This window comes from Zootoca vivipara, chromosome 2 (genome assembly GCF_965207765.1).
Source record: "Zootoca vivipara chromosome 2, rZooViv2.hap1.1, whole genome shotgun sequence".
NCBI classification, from domain to species: domain Eukaryota; kingdom Metazoa; phylum Chordata; class Lepidosauria; order Squamata; family Lacertidae; genus Zootoca; species Zootoca vivipara.
This window is the reverse complement of record NC_142584.1, coordinates 112279397-112303403: the sequence shown is the minus strand read 5'-3', so window position 1 is coordinate 112303403 and position 24007 is coordinate 112279397. Positions and strand designations below refer to the sequence as shown.

Here is a 24007-nt window from a genome sequence, read left to right as displayed (position 1 = left end):
TTTCCTTCTGTCTTTTAAAGAGATACACGTTTTTATAGAACAGTAATGAACCTTAAACAGTGAACCACTCAACATTTCCCCTGCGGTTCATTATTGTGGAACAACAGTAAGCATATTTTGTACATGTCTTTCATGTGTGACCTTCGGAAGCGCTTTAGTAAAAATATCCACAATTTGATTGTCACCTGGAACATTCTGAAATACAATTGTTTTATCAGCGATCAATTTCTTTAAAAATTGCAAACGTAATTTTAATACTCTAGTGCGCTGTGTGTTAGTTTCTGAACACAGAATAGCGATTCCGCTCTTCCACTTCATTCTTGTCATTCATTTTAACTTTATAAACCCACTTTGAGTCAATTACTCTCATATCTGGGGTTTGTGGTACAAGAGACCAAGTGTTATGCTCTTTCAAATAAGTTATCTCAGAATCCATTGCTTTATACCAATTCACAGCTTCTCGCTTAGGTAAGTTTTGAACTTCATGGTAGTTTTTTGGCTCATGAGTAGTCCCCTGCCCTTCCAGGAAACGCTCAAACTCTTCAGAAACAAATTCCCCTCCCCGGTCAGAAAAAAGGTTCCTTATAGGTTTGTTAAAGTGCATTTTTACCCAGTTGCAAAAAACTTTATACTTCTCAAATGCTTGTGACTTCTCAGCAATTGTATAAACCCAGCAATATCTACTATACTGATCTATCATAGTTAGCCAGTACTTTGAACCTCCAAATGATGATGGGAGTGGCCCAACTAAATCACAAATCACACGCTCAAATGGCTCTTACTTTTCTGTGTGAGCATTTACCCTTGCGTGCAACCTTTATCTGAAACCATCAAGACGGCTATTACCAGACAAAGGCAAATGGCCAAACCCACAGCCACAGGACACCACAGCCACAGGCCGCAACCCAAAAACACCCCCCCACAAACGCTCCCACAACAATCAACGCAACTAGCCCAAACCCTCAGCCGCAAAAACCCACAGTCAGGCCAGGGCCAAGGAATGGAGATACAGGGTGGAAGCCTCAGCTCACATTTACATACTAGCCTGAGCCAAGGCCGACAGACTAGACCTCGGCTCTACTTTACAGACTACCCCGAGTGGAGCTCTGGGTGGGTGGGGGAGGGGCCTGAATAGGTCAGGGGCTGACCCGGGGGGGGGAGTCACAGGGATGACCCAGGGGTTGGGGGAGGGGGAGGGGATACCTCATGGGTCACTACAGGATGAGAGTAATCACAGGTATGAGACACAACAACGGGTGTGTGTGTGGAAAAAAACACATAGTCTGGGGGGGGAAGGACACATCCTCCCCCTTTTCTGGGAAACAAGGACCTTGAGTCAGACGCAGCAACGCGTGCCCAGGCCAGCTAGTTAACAATATAATTCAAGGCTTGACACTGAACTATTCATTCATATATAGAATGGGACAAAAGAGGACGAGATGGTTGGACAGTGTTCTCGAAGCCACCAACATGAGTCTGACCAAACTGCGGGAGGCAGTGGAAGACAGGAGTGCCTGGTGTGCTATGGTCCATGGGGTCACGAAGAGTCGGACACGACTAAACGACTAAACAACAACAACATATATATTTTTTAATTCGATTGTATATCATAGCATTTATACATTTTCTGTTTTCCGTTTCACTCATTCAAAATATTACAGTTTTTAAATAAATATAAAAGGGTAGTAACAATTATCATTACAAGTCTTCTTACACCCCTGGTAGTGTTGTTAATTGCTTACAATGGTCCTTCAAGTATTGTATAAATTTACTCCAGTTTTTTTGGAAACCTTGATCACGTTGGTTTCAGATTTTTCCAGTCAGCTTCACCAGTTCCACAAAGTCCATCCTCTTCATCTACCACTCTTCTTTCGTTGATATTTATTGTTGCTTCCATTTTTGGGCTAAAAGAATTATTGCTGCAGTTTTTGATCTCCCTTCGGTATCTCTTCACCCACTATACCCAATAAAAATGATTTGACAAAGGTGTTCTTATACATTTTCTTTAACTTATCATATATCATTTCCCAATACAGTATGCTTTTACCTTATCACAAGTCCACCACATATGATAATAATTTTCTTCCTTTTCTTTACCTTTCAAACACTCCTTATTTATTGTCCTATACATTTTAGCAAGTTTAGTTGGTGTTAAATACATCTATACATCATTTTCATAACAAAATTTTTAGCCCATTGTATCATTACCACTTCAGCTTTGGTATGGCATTCCAATAGTAATTTATACATTTTCGATTATTTTTTCCCTCTTATCATCCAATAAATCTATCTCCAGCCTGGATCTTGTTATATCAAAACCGTTGTTCTTTTTGTTCTCATTAAACACATCATTTAACTGATGATATTGCAACCAATCCGTCATTAACTTTTATTTCTTCAAATGTTTTTAATTTTAGTTTATTTTCTACCTCTCATTCAAATATTTCTTGGTAGTGGCACCCGCCCTGTGCTTGCCATGTGTTTAGAAAGCACAGAAGTGAGTGTTCCCCCCCCCCCCTTCCCAGGGAAAACCTGCACTTCATTTCTAAATCAGATGAATTGTCAAACACAAGAAAAAAAATACCCTATACCAGGTATCCCCACATCAATCCATTTAAAGCCCAGATTGCTATTTGCTCCGACTGAGCACTAAAGAGCAGTTTTCCTGGGAGGGAGGGAAGAAGACCTGAGGAAGAGTGGGCAAGCCCTTACTTGAGCTGTGGTAAACTAGAGAATCATCCATTGCCCCTGGAGGGCAGCAGACTAGTCCATGCAACAAAGGGCAAGTTGGAGCCCCCTCACAGCACTGCCCTCCCAACACTCTACAGTCACACTTTTATCCTCAGCATTCACAGCCAGAGGCAGCTGCCTCACTCTGCCTAAGCACAGGGCCAACCTTGCTCCCAGGTGCTTGAATGCATGGCAGAAAATAAGCATATCGTCCAGCTCTACTCTCTCCAAATCAATCTTGAGTTTTTGTTTTCTCTTCATAATGTGATGGATAGTTGCCTGGAGAATCTGCTGGAAGAGAGAAGAGAGAGAAAATTCTGGTTAAAAAAGCAGCGGTGAAAAGGGAAAGCGAATACCTGCTCGTAAGTTACCTGGACACTGGGAAGGGAAGTGAAGGAGGACATAAACCGTCACCCTCATATTGAGAAACTTCATATAAAATGCAGAGAAACAAAAGCCAAGAGGCAGCCCAAGTCCTCAGAACATCTGTCCTTTGGAAAGCCCTCATCTCTCCTGGGAGTAAGGCCCACTGAATGCAGTGCGACTTTCTTCTGACTTTCCTGGCCTGACTGCACTAGCTACCAATTAATTTGCGGGCCCAATTCAAAGGGCTGGTTTTAACCTATAAAGCAACTCGGCAACATCCAAAGGCCCTGATCCACTAGGCGCTGGGGTGGATTGCAGAGTCAGGCCCAGGCTGCCACCAGGCCCAGCACCAGGGGGCAGCAAAAAAGCAGTTCCGGCCACCCACCCCTACCCATTGCCACCCCACCACCGCACTTACCTGACACGGGGGTTCTGGATTGTGGGTTCTATTGGTTGAAACGGGGGCCTCAGCAATCACCCTCTCCTGCCAGAAAAAGGCAAGGACTACTCCAAGAAAACGCACATGGCAAAAAGGAGTGCTTTTGAATTATGGTGCTAGAGGAGACTCTTGAGAGTCCCATGGACTGCAAGAAGATCAAACCTATCCATTCTGAAGGAAATCAGCCCTGAGTGCTCACTGGAAGGACAGATCGTGAAGCTGAGGCTCCAATACTTTGGCCACCTCATGAGAAGAGAAGACTCCCTGGAAAAGACCCTGATGCTGGGAAAGAGAAGGGGGCACAAGGAGAAGGGGACGGCAGAGAATGAGATGGTTGGACAGTGTTCTTGAAGCTACGAACATGAGTCTGACCAAACTGCGGGAGGCAGTGGAAGACAGGAGTGCTTGGCGTGCTCTGGTCCATGGGGTCACGGAAAGTCGGACACAACTAAACGAATAAACAACAACAACATACGTGCCATCAACCATCCATGACTCATTCCCAGAAGGGATGGAGAACTTGTGACCCTGCAGATGTTGCTGGACTACAACTCCCATCATCCTTGATCATTAGCCATACTGGCTGGGGCCTGATGGGAACTGCGTTCAACAATGTCTGAAGGGCTGCAGGTTCTCTGCCCCTGGTTTAGTCAGGAAGCTGCCTTATGCCAAGCCAGATAGTCAGCAGCAATCCAGGGTTCCAGGCATTAAGAGTTTCATGTTCCACAGAAGTGTTTCCCGAACTTGGCCCTCCAGCTATTTTTGAACAACAATTCCTATCATCCCTGACCACTGGTCCTGCTAGCTAGGAATGATGGGAGTTGTAAGTTCAAAAACAGCTGGAGATCCAAGATTTGGAAACCTTGCTCTACAGCAAGAGGCTGGGATAAAACCTCTGCTTACAGTAAATATTAAAATTAACAATAAAAACAGTGAATAACATTTTTTTAAGAAAACAAAAACCAACAGTGAAAGATATTAAAGCATGCCAGCATTTATGTGTCTGGATAGGTTTGCCTTAACAAAAATGTTTTTAAGCAGGTGCTGCAAAGAGCACAGCGAAGGTGGCTTGCCCTGATGTCAACAGTATCTGACTTTTAGAAGACATCTGAAGGTGGTCCTGTTTAGGGAAGTTTTTAATGTTTGGTGTTTTATCGTGTTTTTAATAATTCTGTTGGGAGCTGCCCAGAGTAGCTGGGGAAACCCAGCCAGATGGGTGGGGTATAAATTATTATTATTATTATTATTATTATTATTATTATTATTATTATTATTAACAGGCAGGCAGGCAGGCAGGGATCTCCAACGTGTTGGCCCTGCCACACTAAAGGATAAATTTCTTACAGCTGCAGAATGCGTATGTGTGGCACCTGTTAACATTGCCAGTTCTGCAGATTCAATTGTCTGAGCCAGCACATATGCAGTGCGGCGATCCTGAAGGTATGATGATTATGATAATAAATAAGTAAATACAATATGTGATTAACACAGCACCTATTCCTCCTTCACAACCAGTATCAATGGTCCTTCCTAGCTGATCTGACGCCCTTGGTGAGAGAAGAAGAAGAGGGGGAAGCCCTGATCTCCACTGAGCCTGAGGGCACTTGCTAAGCCTGAGAAGCGTCTCATCTCTCACCCTCTGCTCGCTCTCCCAACAGATCCCCTTCTGCTAGATTCCGCTCAATCCACTTCCCCTCCCCTCCTCCTTCCTTGAACTCACCTGCTTCAGGCAGGCTTTGCATTGCTCGCCCTTGGCAGCAGCTCCCTAATCGCTCCAAGGATAAGAAATCCAAAGGGTTGTTTTCAATTAAAAAGAAAGGAGGAGGGGAAAGTGGCTTTGCTTTCCTCAATTCTCCCCCAATTTGTCACACACACCCGGCCACTCTAGGCATCCGCGTTCAGTGCCCTTTAACTCTTCAGTGCCTCGCAGCAAATGCTGGAGTTCATTGGTGCGCCCCCCGCCCCCAGATCATTAATGTTGGAAAGTCCGTTTCCATTCGGGAACTCGCAATTTTGCAAAAAAAGGGGAATGAGCGCCATCTGCCTGATTAGGTGTTTCCTGTCCAGTAAAAGGACCACATTGCAATCCCAACCTGTGGTTGTCTACTCAGTCGTTAAGTCTCATTAAGTTAAATGGGATTTACTCCTAGGCAAATGTATGCCCATTGAAGCCCCTCTGCAGACACCCACAAATTGGTATTGTCTCTTCTGAGATCCCCGGCTGTGCAATAATGGTTCCTTGTTTTGTTCAGTTTTATTTTCAAAGTAACCCCTAAGAACACCCAGCCTCCCGGGTTACGTGCAAACTTAAACCCAGTACTGAACTCGCTGGTTGGTATCTTATCATCACGCTCCAAATTACAGCCTTAAAAAGAGTGCGAAAGCTTTACAGAAGGAGCATGTGTATCCCTGGTTCACAGACGGCTTGTTCGCACGTTATACTGAACACTGGTGCACACTGTCTCTGCATATGGTTCTCGTGCGAAAGAGTGAACCCTTGTTGACCTGCATATCACAGTTGCTGCATACACAGGTGCCCAGGCTGCCGACTTGTGAAACGCTACACGTTAGCAACTGTACGCGTGTCCAATAATTGTGTACAGAGAGGTATACTGCACAGATTGTGCACTCATAGAATGTAACATGTGAACACAAGTACACTGGTTGTGCATCACTTGAATGAATTATGCAACATGTGGACACACGACACACATTCTGCTATGTATTTTGTAAGTTGGTATTTGCTAGGATTTGTGATGCTGTACAAAACTGCAAATTAAATAAATAAACACTAGCAACACGCCTACAGATACAGAAATAGGGAGAGATGGAGGCTAAGGGAGAGGATACATTTATTATGAATCAAAAGGGGTTAGTCTAAAACTTCTGCTCCCCACCACCCCTTAATAAAAGGTGTACAATGCCTGCTATAATCTTTGTGTCGAAGGGAAGAGTTAAACTGACAACTCTCCCGTTCCTAGATAGGCAAGGGGTGGGTGCGTCTTGGAGGGGCATTGACTTCCTGTTCCTGCCCATCCCCATAGCTTTGGTGCAATTAATAGCTCGGGGGGGGGGGTATTTTGCCTTAGGAGACTTTGGCTCCAGGGATCTGAATCCCGAGCACTGGAAACAGCAGCGAGAGGTAAGTTGAGTGGGGGATGAAGCGGAAAGGCAAAGATCAGCTAGGAGGCGAAAGAGGGAGAGAAACGTCAGCAGAGAAGGGTCCGGATTGCAATTGGCCGGTCAGGGTTGCAAACGGAGAAGACATGCAAAGTACACAGATCTTGGGGGTTGTTTGAACCGGGAAAGGAGCAGGGGCCAGGGCTAAGAGATGCAAAAACACTGCAGAGAAAACAAGGTTTCTCTAACCAAGTGTCAGCCTTAAACTTATGGGGTGGGGAACCTGTGGCTCTCTAGATGTAGGATGAGGACAGCAACTCAGAGCACCTGCCTCGCAGGCAGAAGTTTCCGAGTTCAGTCCCCACCAGAGCACCTGCATTTCTTAATGCAAACACTCTGTTCTAGTCCAGGAGCTTCAGTGAGAATAAAAATGGATGTGCATGAACCACCAGGACCTCGACCAGGCGAGCGATTGGATGCAGGAGGAGGCAAAGCCCACATCCCCCAAATGGGAGCCACCAGGGAGTTTCTGACGGGGGCTGCTCCACAGCCTGTTAAGCAAGAACCGAATGAGCAGGGCTGGGAAGGCCAGTGGCCGGGATTCATGGAGACCGTGCCAGTCCCTCAGTCCCAGAGGAAAACTCTACAGCTGCTTGAGCCCACCTCAGGAGAGGGCGCTGAGGGATTCCAGGTCTCCTTTGAAGGAGCTGGCGGCAGCCTGGAGCACAGAGGAGGGGACGTGTCTAGCACCCTGCTAGGCCTCAGCAGAGAGAACCTGGATTCTTCAGTGAAAGTGAAGGAAGAGATTCTGGAGGAGGACACTGTCAGCAGCTACTTCAAGGAATTCACTGGCCAAAGAGCCAAGGAGGCCCCAGAGGTAAATTAGCCCACTCTGGGAAGCGTTGCAACCAGGATTTATTCAACCGTCCCCTTCTGCCCATCTATATTGTGCAATAAATCTCTTTCTGCCCACTCCATTTTATAGGGACGTGGCGCAACCACACGAAAGTTGTCCTGCATGGTTCTTCCCTTAGTGCTGGGTGGAGTGGTGATGGCGAGAAATCAGAATTATTGCCATTGATCCAGACTTTCTAATTTGTATCTCCCCACGTCCCTTTCTATTTCAGATGCCACCAGGATCTGTTGAAGATGTGGCAGCTGATTACCCCAAGTTAATCTCAAATGCTGTGAAGGGCCAAATTCCTCTGGAAGTCAAGGAGGAGGAAGAGGCCAGCTTGCTGGGTAAGGATTTGAATCCGAAAGTTAGTATTATTTGGAAACTTCTAAATGCTTCTGATAGGTTTTACTCCCTCTCTTTCAACACTATGACTCAGGGACATTCAACAAACCTGAACGTTTGGAAGATTCAGGACACATTTGTAAGGCTTGTATTTCTGCACACCTTTGGGCTATCCCTGAGCCTGTTGATGTGTGGATGGTAGTTTTTGGCTACATCACTTGAAGGAAAAACTCAGTCTTAGAGTGGAGGATTGGGTAATTCACTTTATTCCTTTGAGAAAACTTTTTCTATCTCCAGTACAGGGTTTAACTCATTAATTCTGTTTCTTCCAGTAGGCCAAGAGTGGGGGAGCATAAAGGAGGCTTTTCCACTTAAGCAAATTGACACCAGTGGAATATCGTTGGAAAGAGCTAAAGGGGTGTTTTTCCTGGGTGGTGAGCTGGACGAGATGCCTGCAGTTCAAGAATCCAAGCAGGAATACCGTCAGTGGACAATGTCAGAATACAGGTTACTTTGTGAGGAAGGTAACAGTGAATCATGCAAAGGAAGTTTCCAAGATAAATTCTTAAGCCATGAGGCAATACAGATGGACTCAGAGTGTGGAAAGAACTTCTGTCAGGACGCTGATCTAACTAAGAATCAGAAAATGCTGTACACGTGCACATTCTGCGGGAAAATTGCTAACAGGAGAGCAGACCTCCTTGTTCACGAGAGAACCCACACTGGAGAAAAACCATACGAGTGCTCCGAGTGCGGGAAAAGCTTCAATACCACGTCTTACCTCACAAAACACAAAAGAATACACACAGGAGAGAAACCATATAAATGTTCAGAGTGCGGGCAAAGCTTCTGTCAGAAAGGGAATCTGTTTTCACATGTCAGAATCCACACGGGGGAGAAACCATATAAGTGTGGGGAATGCGGACAAAGCTTCAGTCAAAGGAAAATCCTTGGTAAACACCAGAGGATCCACACAGGCGAGAAACCGTATAAGTGTTTAGAATGTGGGCAAAGCTTCAGTCAGGCATCACATCTCCTTACACACAGAAGGACCCACACAGGAGAAAAACCTCATAAATGCTCAGACTGTGGGAAAAGCTTTAATCAGAAAGGAGACCTTGTTATCCACAAGAGAAAGCACACTGGGCAAAAGCCGTATGAATGCTCTGAGTGTGGGAAAAGCTTTAGCACAGGCTATCAATTCATAAACCATAAACGGTTACATACAGGGGAGAAACCCTATACTTGCTCAGAATGTGGACAGAGCTTTAATTGGAAGTCAAACCTTATTACACACAGGAGAATCCATACTGGTGAGAAGCCATATGTATGCTCCATCTGTAGGAAAGGTTTCAGCGATAAATCCTCCCTCACTAAACACCTGAGAACCCATACAGGGGAGAAACCCTACAAATGCTCTGATTGTGGGCAAAGTTTCAATTTGAAATCAAACCTTATCACGCACCAGAGAACCCATACTGGAGAGAAACCGTATTCGTGCCCCGAGTGTGGGAGAAGCTTAAGTCACAGATCCTCCCTTACAAAGCACATGAGGACCCACACAGGAGAAAAGCCTTATGAGTGTTATGAATGCGGGAAAAGCTTTATTTCTAGCTCTGACTGTAAGAAACACGAAAGGGTACACACACGAGAGAAACCATACAAACGCGGGAGGAAATGTCCACTATTCCCTCTGTTTCCGTAACAGAAAATCTACATGTGAACCTTTAGGATGTCTGTGAAGAAGAGTTTGGAGTGAAAGCTTCATAAATTTAGACTGTGTGAATAGTTTATGCTGGAGATCAATGGCTACTAGGTAAAAAAAAAAAGTGAAACTATACAGGTTTTTTTTACCCTAGGCAACATTCCATTCATTGCAAATGGAAAGCAGACCTCATAGATATATTCTTGAAATACCTTGATAGAAATTAAGTCACTGCTAGATTCCGCCATGGTTTAGTTGCTGAAATTCATTGGAGGCAGATGGAGCACCAACCTCACTCTCCAACAGCCAGAAGATTATCCCAAACTCAGTAGGGAGGATAGGGACAAAACCAGAATTAGGTGTCTCCACCTATCATGGGCTCTGCCTCCACCTACTGTTGGCCTCCTTGCCTTCCAGCTACCAGTCACAGTGAGCAGCAGTCTCCACATATGGGTGCTGAACTAATGTTCCAACGTTTTATCTTGCGCTAGAGAAATCTGATGGACTCTGGGCCCGAGCATCCAAAAGGTTGGTGTTGGCCCCTTAGAAGTTCCAAATATTTATTCAACTATTTTGGAGGACTGGTGCCTACAAACGAGAGAAGCAAAATAGCTGCTGCTAAAAAAAACAACACCTGGAAATATTGTGTGCAGCTAGTAAAATTTGTATCGTATTGGGTTGGTTTTGATATTTGGTTTTTTTGTTGGTTTCTCTGTCTCTTTAAAGGTTTTCAATATACCTGTTCTATGTGGTTTTCTTTTCAGTCATTGTTAGCCTCTGTCTGGAGTTGGATGACTAGAAGTTTTGAGTGTGTCAATTCATACACACTTCAGACTCCCATGATGCTAAATGTAGTTGATGCACATGCAACAGCTGAAAGAGTTGTGTGCAAAGCGTTTTCTCATTAAATTCTAGTCTAGATCTTCCCCCCAATCCTGTTCAATATATACAAATCTCAGGGGAATTCAGCACCAAATTCTTGCGCCAAAAAACCACAAGTCCTGACACCTTAAAACACGGACAGGGAACCTCAGGGGCTGAATGTGGCCCTGCATACCTCTCTCTAGCCCTGGGAGCTCTCTCCAGGCCTCCAGAGAGTGTTTTTGCCTGGCTGGAATTTGTCCTTGAACTCTGACCATGCCTCTTGCTTCCCTGGATGGAAGACTCAAAGAGCGGTATAAGTGTATAAAAGTAATATTTGCATTTGGTGGTCTGCCCATTTTCACCTCTGGCTTCACTCATCCCTGGCCCACAGAAGTTTGCCCAGAAAGGAAAATGGCTCTCAAACCCAAAAAGGTTTCTGCCACCTCTGCCTTACAGAGCAACAAATCTATTGTGGACAAAATTTACCTATAGCCATGTTGCTCTGCTGTTTGAGGAGGACCTCCAACAGAAAAAAGAAAAAGGATGACAGCTATATTAGCACTCAGAACTAATGTGTCAGAAGTTTGCAGGCCAATCCTGTACGATTCTACTGAACATAGAAATAAGCCCCATTCAGTTCAGTTGGTCTTACTCCAAGGAAAATGTAGATTTCGGCCTTAAGAGGCAGTGTGCTTCAGGTACGAGTTGCTAAGAAGTCGCAACGGGAACATGCTATAGTGCCTTGCTCAGGGGCTTCCCAGAGTTACCTGCCTGGCCACAAGATGTTGCAATATAAGGGTCTTTGAGATGATCCAGAATGGTTTTCTCACACCACAGAATAGTGAGGGAAAGTATGAGATTTCTTGAATTCTTGTTTTCGGTTGATGCTACGATTCCAAAGCAGAGGTCTAGGACCACCTGCATTAAAAGCCCCTGTGCTGCCCCTGAACTACTAGCTCTTCCTGGGGCTGTGAGAATGGGAGAGGAACAATACATTTGCTCTTCTGCTCTCAAACCTTTTCTGGTTTTTTTAAAAATATATAAATAAAATAGAATAACAATGTGTGCACATAGGTATAAAAATACCTGTTCATGTGCTCAGAATGGAAAAGGGGTGTAGGACAGCAGGGATGAAATGACTGAAAGGACAGAAAACAGCCCAACCCCCAAACATTTGTCAAGCTTTGTGGCCTGTTGTGAGCAATAAATGCATGAGCTGTTGCAATTTTCCAAATGGAATGTGCAGCAGCCGAACACATCAATCACAGAGGCATCCATAAAAACTGGATCTGAATGACTCACATGATGTTAAAGTACTGTCTGCAATCACCTTTGGGCTTTCTAGTGATAAAGCGGGGTATCAAATCCAAACTACTCTTCTTCTTTTTCTTTTTCTTTTTCTTTTTCTTCTTCTTCTTGTAGGGCTGTCTCTCCCTGTCCCCTCCTCCCTATCCCAGACAACACCTCCATTGAAGGAGAGTCCTTCACCTCCTGAGGGACTCTGTTCCACTGTCAAATGTCTAATGGCAGTGGCATTTCTATACAGGAGCCACTCACTTTCCAGCTTCATAAAGTGCCGCATGTTGATTAATTTGAAAAACTCAAATAAATTTACAAAAAAGAAAAGAAAAAGAATTCAGTGTTGTGTACACGTAAGAGGTGGGGTCGAAGCCCTGAACACCAAACCATGGATTTTACCCCCGTTTTGCTGTTTTATAAAAACAACAACAGCAAAAACAATTTCACATAAGCCTCTTTGCTCAACTTATCCCCATTTAATTCCCCACCAAAACAACAGGACTATAATAATAAACAAAACAGAAACAGCTTTACAAAATCAACGAAGTTTATTTAAACAGACAGAAAGAGGGGAAAAACACAGACAAGCCTCATGTAATTATTATTGTTGTTGTTATTATTTAAATCAAGATAATTCTAAGCCATAGGTTAGGAATACTACACTATGTCCTCAGTAGATGATCACCTCACTTAACTATTAGTGAATTATTTAAATGCTAGAGTTGTTTCCCTAACCCAGGGAATAAAGAGGTCCCACGGAGGGGCAATCATGTGTCATCTTCAACAGCCTTTGCTGTTTGTATGCCCTAATAACATTAGCTAGTAGTTGTGTAGAGCCAGTTCAGTTAGGAACATTAGAAATGACCTTGTACCAAGCCAGACCAACTGGTCCATGTTGCTCAGAATAGTCTGCACTGACTGGTAGCGGTTCTCCAGGGTTTCAAACAGTGGTCTCTCCCAGTCCTTCATGGGGGTGTGGGAATCTTCTGCATGCAAACTAAGCTACAACGCCCCCCCCCATCATCTGCACTGACTGGCAGCAGCTCTCCATAGTTTCAGGCACAGAGCCTTTCCCGACCCTACCTAGAAAGGGCTCTGTTCACAAGTGAGGGGGAACAGGGGGCACATGGAATTGCAGAATTGGATCTCAAAGGCCTTCTAGTGCAACTGCCTGCAATGCAAAGCATCCATGACAGATGGCCACCAACACCTGCTAAACAACCTGTGACAGTGATGCTCATAGGTCAGGAGAGGCCCTGTCTGCACCATCTTCATGCCTCCCCCCCCCCCGCTTTTCCATGCGGGAAATGTGAAGCCAACTTATACTGACCGGGTCAGGCCATTGGTTCCATTGTCCCAGAATTGCAGCGCTCTCAAATATTTTTTAAATGGGAGATCCCAGGAACCCAATGCAGGACCTTTTCAAAAGGCACCATAGCTCAGTTGTAGGGCACAATTTGCCCACGTAAGGCTCATCTCCAGCAGGTGATGTGGAAGGCCCACTCTCTACCCAAAAGCTTGGAGAGCCCATGCCTGTCAGAATGCATAACACCAGGCTAGGTGAATAAGGCTACTTCTTACACCCTCGTGTTCTGCCTGTGAGATCTGGGAGCGGCCAGGCGAAAGTTCTGAAGGCCAGGCAGTGAAAACTGAAGGTTCACGTTTGGCCTGAGGTTCCCCACCCCGGCCTAGAGTCTAAGCGATGAGAGAGGTCAGTAATTTTCTTTATTTGCTTTAACCATTAAAGCAAATAAAGAGATCCCCAGTATGAATTCTTCCAGCGTACATTTAAAGCACCATCGTCAATCCCTGGTGTTTCAGCTCAAAATCTGACCCTGCAAAATTTGCAGTCAGTCTATGCCTTTTCTAGCAGGGAAGGTCAGAGGTAGAGCAACTGCTTTGCATGCAGGTTCCAGGATCAATACCTGACATCTCCAGGCAGGGCCAGGAAGGTGCCTGAATCCCTGCAGAGCCACTGCTGGTTGGTGTGAAAAATGGGTGCTTCAAGGATGGGTGTTAATATTACAGCTTCAGAGCCATCGCAAATGGGTCACTGACAACAGTTTGGTCTTTTTTAAAGTTCCTGAAAAGGGTAAATCTGGATTAATGGGGGGGGGGCTGAGGATATGGGCTGGCATAAGGTGAGGAGCACTTATCCCACCGTAAACACCTATCTGGAAGCACCCAATTCTGAGCTAGAAATAGGAAGTTACCTTATACAAAGTAAGACCACTGGTTCATTTAGCTCAGTGACTGTCAGTGGTTCTCAAGGGTTTCAGACAAGAAGACAGTCAGAGCCCTACCTGGCAACACCGGGGATTGAACCAAGGACCGCCTGCGAGCAAGGCAGGTGCTCTACCATAGAGCAACAGCCCTTCCTAAGCTAGACAGGCCCGTGGTCTCTGACTTGATATAAGGCAGCTTCCTATGAGCCTGTGATAAGAGCTGGCATCAACCTTTGTCTGCAATGCAAGCACTCAGGAGGTGGTCTCTCTCGAGTGGATTCTCTTGTGTCGTCTAAGGGATGCCTTGTGGCCGAAGCTCTGCCCACAATCCGAGCACTCGTAGGGCTTCTCCCCTGTGTGAACCCTCCTGTGATTGACAAGGTTAGAGTTCGTGCTGAACTTCTGCCCACAATCCATGCACTGGTAGGGCTTCTCTCCCGTGTGCACCCTCTTGTGATTGACAAGGTTGGAGCTCGTGCTGAAGCTTTTCCCACACTCGGCGCACTCAAAGGGTTTCTCTCCCGTGTGCGTTCTCTCGTGGATGAGAAGTTTGGAGCGGCTGATGAAGCTCTTCCTGCAGTAGCTGCACTTGTGGGTTTCTTCCCCAGCTTGGGTTTTCTTCCCCGTGTGCAGCCTTTCGTGTTTCCGGAGGTAAGAGCTCGAGATGAAGCTTTTCCCACACTCCGCGCACTCGTACGGCTTCTCCCCGGTGTGGGTTCGCCCGTGTATAATGAGGTCTGCTTTCTGGTTGAAGCTCTTGCCGCACTCCAGGCACTCGTACGGCTTCTCTCCCGTGTGCGTCCGGATGTGGATGACGAGCTGGGGCCTGTGGACAAAGCTCTGCCCACACTCGGAGCACTTATATGGCTTCTCTCCCGTGTGCACCCTTTTGTGAGTGATGAGGTTGGAGCTGGAGGTGAAGCTTTTCCCACACATCGGACACTCGTAAGGCTTCTCTCCCGTGTGGGTTCTCTCATGTACAATAAGGGAGGCCTTGTCGCTGAAGCTCCGCCCGCAGTCCGAGCATCTGTATGGCTTCTCGCCAGTGTGGACCCTCGTGTGTTTCATAAGGTTGCAGTTTGTGCTGAAGCACTTGCCGCACTCTGAGCACTTGTACGGCTTCTCCCCGGTGTGGGTCCTCTCGTGGATAATCATGTGCGCGCTGTTGTTGGAGATCTTCCCGCAGTAGGTGCATGTGTATAGCTTTTGCATCTTCTGATTCCGAGGAAAATCAAAGCTCCGGCGCAAAACGGTGCCCCAGTCAGGGCCTGTCCTTTTCCTCTTCGCCTTCTGGCTTCCCCCGGGGAAGGTGCTTCCTCTGTTGCTCTCATCACAAATAAAAGCTTGGACCTCTGCTGAGTTCTCTCGGTGGCTTTCTTGCCTCTGTTGATCGCCTGGCATCTCTTCCAACCCACAAACCTGGAAAATTTTCCTGTTGAGTCTTGCCAAGGACACTCCGCTGATGCCCACTTGTGGGTGCCTTTCAAAGGGGAAGGATTCCCCCCCATTCTCATATGCTTGGTCGCTGCCTGCCGAAACAAAGAGAGAATCAAGAACTCACCTCTACCCCACATTGGAGGAAAAACCCTCTAAAACCCATAAAGCTGCACATTGGATCAATTATCAAAGCTATTTTATACTGCCACACTCATTTAGGAACACAGGAAGCTTCCTTATAATGAGTCAGAATATTTGTGGGGAAAACAGAAGCTTTTTTTTACTAGGAATTTTGGGTCCAGAAATACCAAAGGAGTGGAAGAGACTGTAGTGTTTATGTTCACTACGACAGCTGCGCAAATGCTACTTGCTCAAAGATGGAAGGAAGATAAACTATCTACAAAAGAAGAATGGCTGACAAAGATGATGGACTATGCTGAAATGGCTAAAATGACTGGGAAGATCAGAGATCAAAAAGAGAACAAATTTAATAAAGAATAAAGAATAGGGGAAATGTACAAGTTACTTAAAAGAACATTGTAAACAGTTATCCGGCTCGGGGACATTCTCAGCCTCAGTTGGAGATGCTTGGAATTGGGAACCTTCTGCAAGTGCTCTACAACTAAGCTATGTCCCTTCCTTGTTTCCTTTCTGTAACTAAGCCTAACTACATGTGATTTAATTTAATGCTTCTCCTTCCTCTTTCTCCATGCAAGCATGTAACACATATTTACATAAACTGTGCTTATGAATTTGTTGATGGCAGTAAAGTTTATGGAGAAGAAAACTTACCCCGCCCATCTGGCTGAGTCTCCCCAGCCACTCCAGGCAGCTCCCAATTGAATATTAAAACAATACAGCATTAAATATTAAAAGCTTCCCTAAACAGGGCTGCCTTCAGATGTCTTTTAAAATTAGGATAGCTGCTTATTTCCTTGACATCTGATGGAAGGGCGTTCCACAGGGTGGGTGCTGCTACCAAGAAGGCCCTCTGTCTGGTTCCCTGTAACCTCACTTCTCGCAATGAGGGAACCGCCAGAAGGCCCTCGGCCCTGGATCTCAGTGTCCGGGCTGAACGGTGGAGGTGGAGAGGCTCCTTCAGGTATACAGGACCAAGGCCGACTCACTGGCATATTGAATTTTATATGTATTGTATTGTATTTCACAGTGTGGTTTTAACTTTGTTCTGCTGCTTTGTTTGCCATCCTGGCCTCTCGCAAGAGGGATGGCAGGGTCAAAGAAACAATAATAGCAATTTCAATATGCTAATTCCTTGACCTCACCAGGTAGGGCTGCCAGAAAGCCTGAAGGGTTGGTAACCAGTCAGCATACATTAGACAATATTGAGCTCAATTGACTTTGATAAAAGACAGCTTCCTGTGTTGCTGCTACTACTAATAATAACACTATATTCTTCTTGAAAGAAATTTAATTAAAAAAAAATGCATTAAATAAAATACATCAATTTTAAAAAGGAACGTGTCAAAGGTCATCTAAGGCCTTTCAATTGCCAACTGAAGCTAGAAAAACTCTCCCTTTTCTAGATGATGCTCAGCCTGTCCTAGTCAACCAGAACAGCCACTTGCTCTAAAATGGAATGAGAGATCTAAAGGGTAGAGACCTGGGTGCCACTCAAGGCTTTCCTCCCAATGCAAACGGCAGCTGCAGGAGTGCTGACAACAACCCACCCCTTGAAAAATGTTATTTGCATTAACAAAAAGACATGCGTGGTAAATAAATGCAAAGAGGCATTTCATATCACATCTGGGTGTGAGAAAAGGAGGGTGAAAGTTGGGCTTTCCTCCCACCACAGCATTCTCCCAACTTGATGCCTTCAGGTAATGCTGGGGGCTGATGGGAGTTGCAGTTCAAAATCCCTCAAAGACGCTAGATTGGGAAGTGGCTTTTTCAGAGCTTTCACTGTCAAAAGCAGCCTGATAATTTCACCACAGAAATTGCAAAACGACCAAAGATCCAGACCCCTATCCCTTACCCAGAAAGCTGGCCTCCTCTTCGCTCTCCTCCTCAGCCTCTGCAGAGAGATGGGTGTCTGCTGTGTCCAAGAGATCTTGTTCGGACTTTGGAGAATTAGCAATATCTTCTGCAGGCCAAGACACCTGGAACAGAAATGGGGGTGCAAATCCAGATTTATTTATTTTAAATGTGTATACCGCAGATCCCAGGATAAAATTATAATATATATTAAAAACAAAAAATACATAATCAAAACAAAAACAACCCAATAACCCCCACAAGGCAGATTAGCGGAGACGCTGCTGTATTTCGAAAAACAGCATCTGAATAGCACTTTAGACCACAATCCTATACACACCTACCAGGAAGTGAGTCCCACTGATCTCGTATGAATAAATGGCTTATTCCTTTCCTAGTTTAATAAGCCAAGATACAAACACGGGCATCATCTCAACAAACATTACAACTATCTTACACTGCAGATGGGAGCGTTGAAGCCACAAGAAAAATCTAGATTATTATTTTTTCCTCACTGGGGAGCAAACAGCATTATGGCCGGGATGGGGGAGCAATTTAGATCAGGAAAACAGTGGTGATAGGAAGGAAACCTCCTTCGCAACAGCTGCTATGTTGATAAAAACCAAAGTTCCCTGAACATGCTTTGATGCCTCCTGATGTTTGCTCTAATAAGCCTTTTTTAAAGGATTAGAGAGAAATGCAGTGAGGAGGATGGGTCTGTCAATGAATCTTTGTTACTATTGCTCAGGGATGCCCAAACGTTTTCCAAAGAGGGCAAGATTTGATGAACATGCTAGAGGGCCGACCAAAGTTGTTGAGTTGTTGACCTTTTTTTAGGGTTGAAGTTGTTGACCTTTTAAAAAGAATTTTACCCCAAAGTTGTTGAACATTCTTTAGAACCCGGAGAAGGAACTGCCTGTGGGGGCCGGATTAAACTGACCGGCGGGCCAGATTAGACCCCCCAAAACGGACTTGCCTGCTATAGCTAAACAGAGCCTCCATGTCTAGAGGCAATGGATCTGTGACCTCCAGATGCTGGAAACCAATGGGAAAGGAGGGCACTTACCTTTCTCGGAAGCCTCTCGGTGTCTTGGAGCTGCAGCAGGAAGTCCTCAGCGAGGGCCGCCGCCTGGGCGCAGGTCTCTGGCCTGCATCCCTTGACCCAGCTCTGCATTTCCGCAGGCAGGATGATCAGGAACTGCTCCAGGACCAGCAGCTCCACGATCTCTTCCTTGGTGCGCCTCTCTGGCTTCAGCCACTGGGAGCAAAGGTCCTGGAGCCGAAGCCAGACCTCTCGGGGCCCCTCGGCCTCCTGGTAGCAGAACCGCCTGAAGCACTGCCTCTCCATCTCCGACCTCATGGCCTCATCTTCTTCCTCCTCATTCAGGATCTCCTCCTTCACTTTCACAGAGGAAATCAGCTCGCCTCCTTCCTCTCGTGATTCCCCACTCAAGTCTGGCAGGGTCTGGTGTGTCCCCCCTGCTCTCCCGCTGGGCCACCGACTGACACCTGCAGCTCCCCTGAAGGAGGCCGGGAGGACACCATCCCCAGAGAGGGGAGGACTGGGAGCCTGTGGGGTTTCCCACCTTGAAGAAGCGGGGTGCATCGTCATCAGGAAATCCTGCCACTGGGCATCCCAGTGCTGCTGCGGCTGCCCCTCCTCTGGCTCCTGCTTAATTTGATGTAAATCTCCCCGAGGCAGAAGATCCCTGAGAGTCCCAACTTGGCCCACAGGAGATTTTTTCCCTTTGGATTCCAGCCTCGCCCTTTGAATGGGCCTCCTCGGTCCCTGCTCTTCCATTTGTACGCCACCCTGTAGGAAAAGAAATCAACACAAAGTAAAGTAACAGTATAGAATAAAACTCAAGAATAAAAACCAAAGCATATTTTTTAAACCATTACAGTGGTGCCTCGGGTTACTTTGCCTTCGGGCTACATAACCTTCCGCTTAAGACCGCAGCAAACCTGGAAGTGCCGGGTTTTGATGCTCGTGCATTCGCAGAAGCGCTAAACCATGCAGCACGCATGTGGAGTTGCGGCGCCTCGGCTCGCGGAAACTTTGGGTTGCGGACAAGCCTCCGGAACGGATTATGTCCGCAACCCGAGGTTCCACTGTAGTCAGTTTTTGAAATATATTATTACTCCTGCCAACAAAGGAAGAATGGCAAACGAAACTGATGGACTATGACGAGCTGGCGAAATTAACAGGGGAAATTCGGAACCAGCAGGACCAGATTTTCCTGAAGGACTGGAAGAAATTCATGTTGTATTTGAAAGACAATTGTAATTATTTAACATCACTTGTAGGGTTACAGGAAGCTTTGTAGGGAGTATTTTACAAATTATTGTGAATAGGACTAAGAATTGGGGAGGTAAGATTTGAATCATAGCAATAAGCATAGTAACAAAATGCAGAACTAGAAAGGGATTTTAAAAAGCCATTAGAAGGGGCTGAAGGAAGTCTGCTGATTGTGTTTGCAAGACTTCTATGTATGCAATATGGCATGTCGTGTGAGTGTGTGCAGCACATTTGGCATGTGTGCATGTGGCTTTATGGTCTGCATCTTTTTTCTGTGTGTGTGCATGCATGTGCATACATTGGCCACAAAGCACACTGGAATGCGGCCTCCAGAATCAATGCAGCTTTAAGCCCATAAATGTTCCTCTTGCTCTATAGGAAAGAACAATAAAATCTGAGACTATCAGGAAGAGAGAACTCCTGAATCTACAGAGTTAATGTTCTAAACAGCCTACGGACACAAACTGTATTGAGATTTTCCTTTAATTGCTTTGATATATTTTTCTTAAAAATATGAAGCAGTATAGAAATGAAATGAGTAATACTCTGAACATTAATAGCTAATTTCGATTTCGCCTTCCTTAGTCTTTTTACAATACTGTCTTCAATGTTTTTATTATCATTAATTCCTTTCCAAATGCCACACTTCCAAAGAATCCTCCTTTCCTCTGCACTCTCAAAACTGTCACCCACTTCAACTCTCAGTCTTCACCTGAAAACTCAGCTGTATTACTGGGGAAGGTGGAAGATAAAACCTTTAAAGAAACAGGCTTAAGGCTCTCTCACTTATTTATATGCAGACCCAGGAGGTCACTGCCAACCTAGCAATTTGAAAGCACGTCAAAGTGCAAGTAGATAAATAGGTACCACTCTGGCGGGAAAGTAAACGGTGTGTCTGTGCGCTGTTCTGGTTCACCAGAAGGGGTTAGTCATGGTGGTCACATGACCCGGAAGCTGTCTGCGGACAAACACCGGCTCCCTTGGCCTATAGAGCGAGATGAGCGTGCAACCCCGATCAGGGGTCCCTTTACCTTTATGAATTCACTAGCTTTGACAGCTTGGGAAAAGATCAGATGCGTTCTCTGGAGGATAGTTCCATCAATTGTTTTATCAACAGTGACAGATCAACAGAACCTCCATGTGTAGGCACAGTGTACCTTGATTTGGGGCAGGCAAAAGAAGCCATTTCCTTGCTAAATGAATCTGATGGACACCATTGCCACAAGATGCAGTGATGGTAAAGCTTAGAGCACAGCTGTCAAGTTTTCCCTTTTCCCGTGAGGAAGCCTATTAAGCATAAGGGAATTTCCCTTTAAAAAGGTGAGAACTTGACAGCTATGGCTTAGAGAGCTTTAAAAAGCATCTGACAAATTCACGAAGGAGGGTGATAGGTTTATCAATGACACTGGCAGAGGAAAAGGGGCAGGAGCAGTGGCCCGCCACAGATGTCACGGGGGTGCACAGTGAGAGCCCCCACCCCCACCCCGTGCACTGCTCTTCCATTCCCCCCTGCCTCCCCTTCCCTCTCCGCCGAGGGGAGGACCGTGGAAGAGGACGGGGCTCCCTGATGAGGGACAGGCAGAGGGGCGGCAAAAGCCCCAGGTACGCCGCTGATCAGGGGGCGACTACATGCAGCCTCCATCGCGAAGCAGCAGCTGCCTTGGACCCCTCATTGTGCCCCTTGAGCTCAGCATCGTCTATAGGACTGAAGGGAGCAGCTCCCCAAGGATTCAGGCAGGGTCTGTGCCAGCCTGACCCAGAGATGCCAGGGTTTGCCCCTATGCCCTCCTGCGATGCCCTGTCCCTTCCTGCCCGGTTGGGGGGGGGCGCCTTGCAGCCTCTGCCTGGACTCGGGGGCTGATTCTGCCAGGCGAGGCGCACATGCTCCCATCCTCCCCATCTTGTTTCGTCCTCCTGCCCCCCACCCCCAAACGCCTCCTGCACCTCTGACTCCTCGCTCCGTCCCTGCACCGGAATCCGGCTCCTCTCCGAGGAAACTCGCCAGGCCACTGCCCGCTGCTCCTCCGCTCTCCTGGGCGGGGGGGACAGGAAAGTGCAGCCACTCTCGAGTCCCCCTGGCTGGCCCCGTTTCCTGCCTCTCTGAGCATCGGAGCTCGCTGGCTGTGGGTTGGGCCATGGGAGACCAGCCGGGAGGAGATCCGCAGCTGCAAGTCTGGATGCGCCCCCTTGCAAGGCGAATGCATCGTGCAGGCGGCGAGACCGCCCTGCTGCTTCCCCTGCCCTCGTATTTGCTGCCCGCTGCTTCTGATCCTGAAGGTTCTGCTCTTAACTATCAGGGCAAATAGACTACCCTATGAGATATGGACCATTCCTAGCTCTGGAGCAGCAGGGAGCAACCTTTTTTGCACCCTTCTCTAGATCAGTGTCCCCGCACACACAAATCGCTGAGCTGTCCTAACTCAGTCGGTAGAGCGTGAGATGCTTTATCTCAGGGTTGTGAGTTCGAATTCCGTGTGAGAAAAAGTGGAAATAAAGTGTAATGTTACCTTGAAATTGTGTACACAATAGTCCAATATTTTTTTTAGAGAAACACAAAAACTTCCCCTTTCTATACCCTTTCGGTGTCTTCTGTAATAAGTAGGTATTGTTTAGAATGCTGTCTCTCAAAATTTATTCTAACATTGGAATATACCTGGCGTTTTTTTAAACTATTCAGTACAGTATGTTGCACACAAATAAGTCTCCTTGTGATCAGTATGCAGTCACTGGTTTCCAAATCCTCAACAGGAAATATTCCTGAAATACCATTTCATGAAGCAGGCAGAATGCCACCAGCTGCCTGAATGCCTAGCAGCTGGAGGAGGGAGTTCAGTTCCCAGCTCTGCTGGCCGGGAATAGATCATGCGATCACTTAGCTTCAGCAACAGATGCCAGGGTCGGGCTCTGTTATCTTTCCATACCCTCCAACATTTCTCCAATAATAATAGGGTCGTCCCATTCCATAATGATAATTTTACTATTTATACCTCACACATCTTATTAGGTTCCGCCAGCCACTCCAGGCAGCTACCAACATATATAAAAACATAATAAAACATAAAACATTTAAAAAGTTCCCTACACAGGATTGCCTTCAGACAACTTGGGGGGCGGATAACCCCATACCCTCAGCATCAAATCAGAAACTGATGACAGCTTCTATAAATCAGGGACATCCCTGGGTCTGTCTTTCCCTGCTTTTTCCTTCGCTGTCTCTGGTCTCCTGCCTCCATTCAAGAGAGGAGGGAGCCTTCATACTGAGAAATATCGGGGCCAACAGGGCATAGTTGGTTGCCAATGCCTTCAGATGACTGCAGTGAAGGGAGAACCATTTTGAGGAACAGATTTTTGCAATTATTGGAAAGGGATGGAAAAGAGCACGGCTACATCGTTGTTTGGTCCTTCAGGTAAGGTAAAGGTAAAGGGATCCCTGACCATTAGGTCCAGTCGCGGACAACTTTGGGGTTGTGGTGCTCAGCTCGCTTTACTGGCCAAGGGGGCTGGCGTACAGCTTCCGGGTCATGTGGCCAGCATGACTAATCCACTTATGCAGCGCCCCCCAGTGCTCTGATGATTCTTCAGGTACTTGTTAAAGTTGTTCCATGGAATTCCTGGTCTGGACCTTGTGTGGAAATAAGTTTTCTCCATCACAAGAATAATTTTTGAAGCTTTACTGCAGAACAGTCTTTCATAGGCTTACAATAAGATGAACATGATAAAGTAGCAGATTGCAAGCAATGTTCAGTCCTTTATGCAGGGCCGTCTTAAGCATATCTGGCGCCCTGGCGCGATGATCCCTCTGGCGGCACGCCCCCCCGGTTTCTCAACACGGCTGTCTGGTGGGTACAGCGTGGCTGCTGCGGGTGCAGCCGCACGGCGCCCCCCTGGTAACCCGGCGCCCTGGCACCCTGCGCCACCCAGCCTGGCCGTAGGGCCGGCCCTGCCTTTGTGTAATCCAGTGAGCTATCCTCTCTCTGGTCCACAGAGGGAGATCCTAAGCTTCTTCATCATTGCATTACTTATTTTCAACTGCTGCTGCGGCTTCTCCTAGCCATCTTCAGTAAGCATCCACTGGCTTTAGATTTGTATCTGGTAAGTGTTTTAGGAGTTTTTAGCTTTTTTTAGCTGTATATTTTAAAAACAAGGCTCTCATGAGATGTTTCATTCTTTTGTTATTCTGACATTGGATTAATATTGCATTGCACAGGAGCACCTTGGCACAGCTGTTAAAAATAGTGAATTTTTAATATTAAAAAATAAAAATGCATTCTAAATGGTTTCTTTGGAAGCA

The 24007-nt window shown here is 46.3% G+C and overlaps 2 protein-coding genes and 1 long non-coding RNA gene across 8 annotated transcripts; 1 reads left to right on the top strand and 2 right to left on the bottom strand.

Annotated features, from left to right (window-relative positions):
• Positions 1-1577: 1577 nt before the first annotated feature.
• On the bottom strand, positions 1578-5421 carry LOC148687076 (uncharacterized). Of its 2 annotated transcripts, none has more exons than XR_015948515.1 (2): positions 5256-5421; positions 1578-3021 (listed from the first exon to the last, which is right to left on the bottom strand). It is a non-coding gene; the product is annotated as an uncharacterized LOC148687076 (long non-coding RNA). The 2 variants fall into 2 exon arrangements; XR_015948516.1 differs by having other exon boundaries at positions 1578-3018.
• Positions 5422-6399: 978 nt separating this feature from the next.
• Positions 6400-10338, top strand: LOC118081206 (uncharacterized). 5 transcript variants are annotated; one of them, XM_035107520.3, is made up of 4 exons: positions 6519-6677; positions 7066-7532; positions 7783-7897; positions 8228-10338. In XM_035107520.3, the coding sequence occupies exons 2-4, from the start codon at positions 7086-7088 to the stop codon at positions 9598-9600; spliced, it is 1935 nt and encodes a 644-aa protein (XP_034963411.2). In that variant the 5' UTR covers positions 6519-6677; positions 7066-7085; the 3' UTR covers positions 9601-10338. The 5 variants fall into 5 exon arrangements, with proteins under 5 accessions (XP_088519685.1, XP_034963411.2, XP_088519684.1 ...); XM_035107522.3 differs by having other exon boundaries at positions 6562-6677; positions 7061-7532; positions 8231-10338; XM_035107519.3 differs by having other exon boundaries at positions 6562-6677; positions 7061-7532.
• Positions 10339-12292: 1954 nt separating this feature from the next.
• LOC148687075 (uncharacterized) lies at positions 12293-22098 on the bottom strand. The gene is made up of 4 exons (XM_088663543.1): positions 21661-22098; positions 18484-19230; positions 17419-17542; positions 12293-15517 (listed from the first exon to the last, which is right to left on the bottom strand). Exons 2-4 carry the CDS (start codon positions 19216-19218, stop codon positions 14241-14243), a joined length of 2136 nt encoding a protein of 711 aa, XP_088519669.1. The 5' UTR covers positions 19219-19230; positions 21661-22098; the 3' UTR covers positions 12293-14240.
• Positions 22099-24007: the final 1909 nt, after the last annotated feature.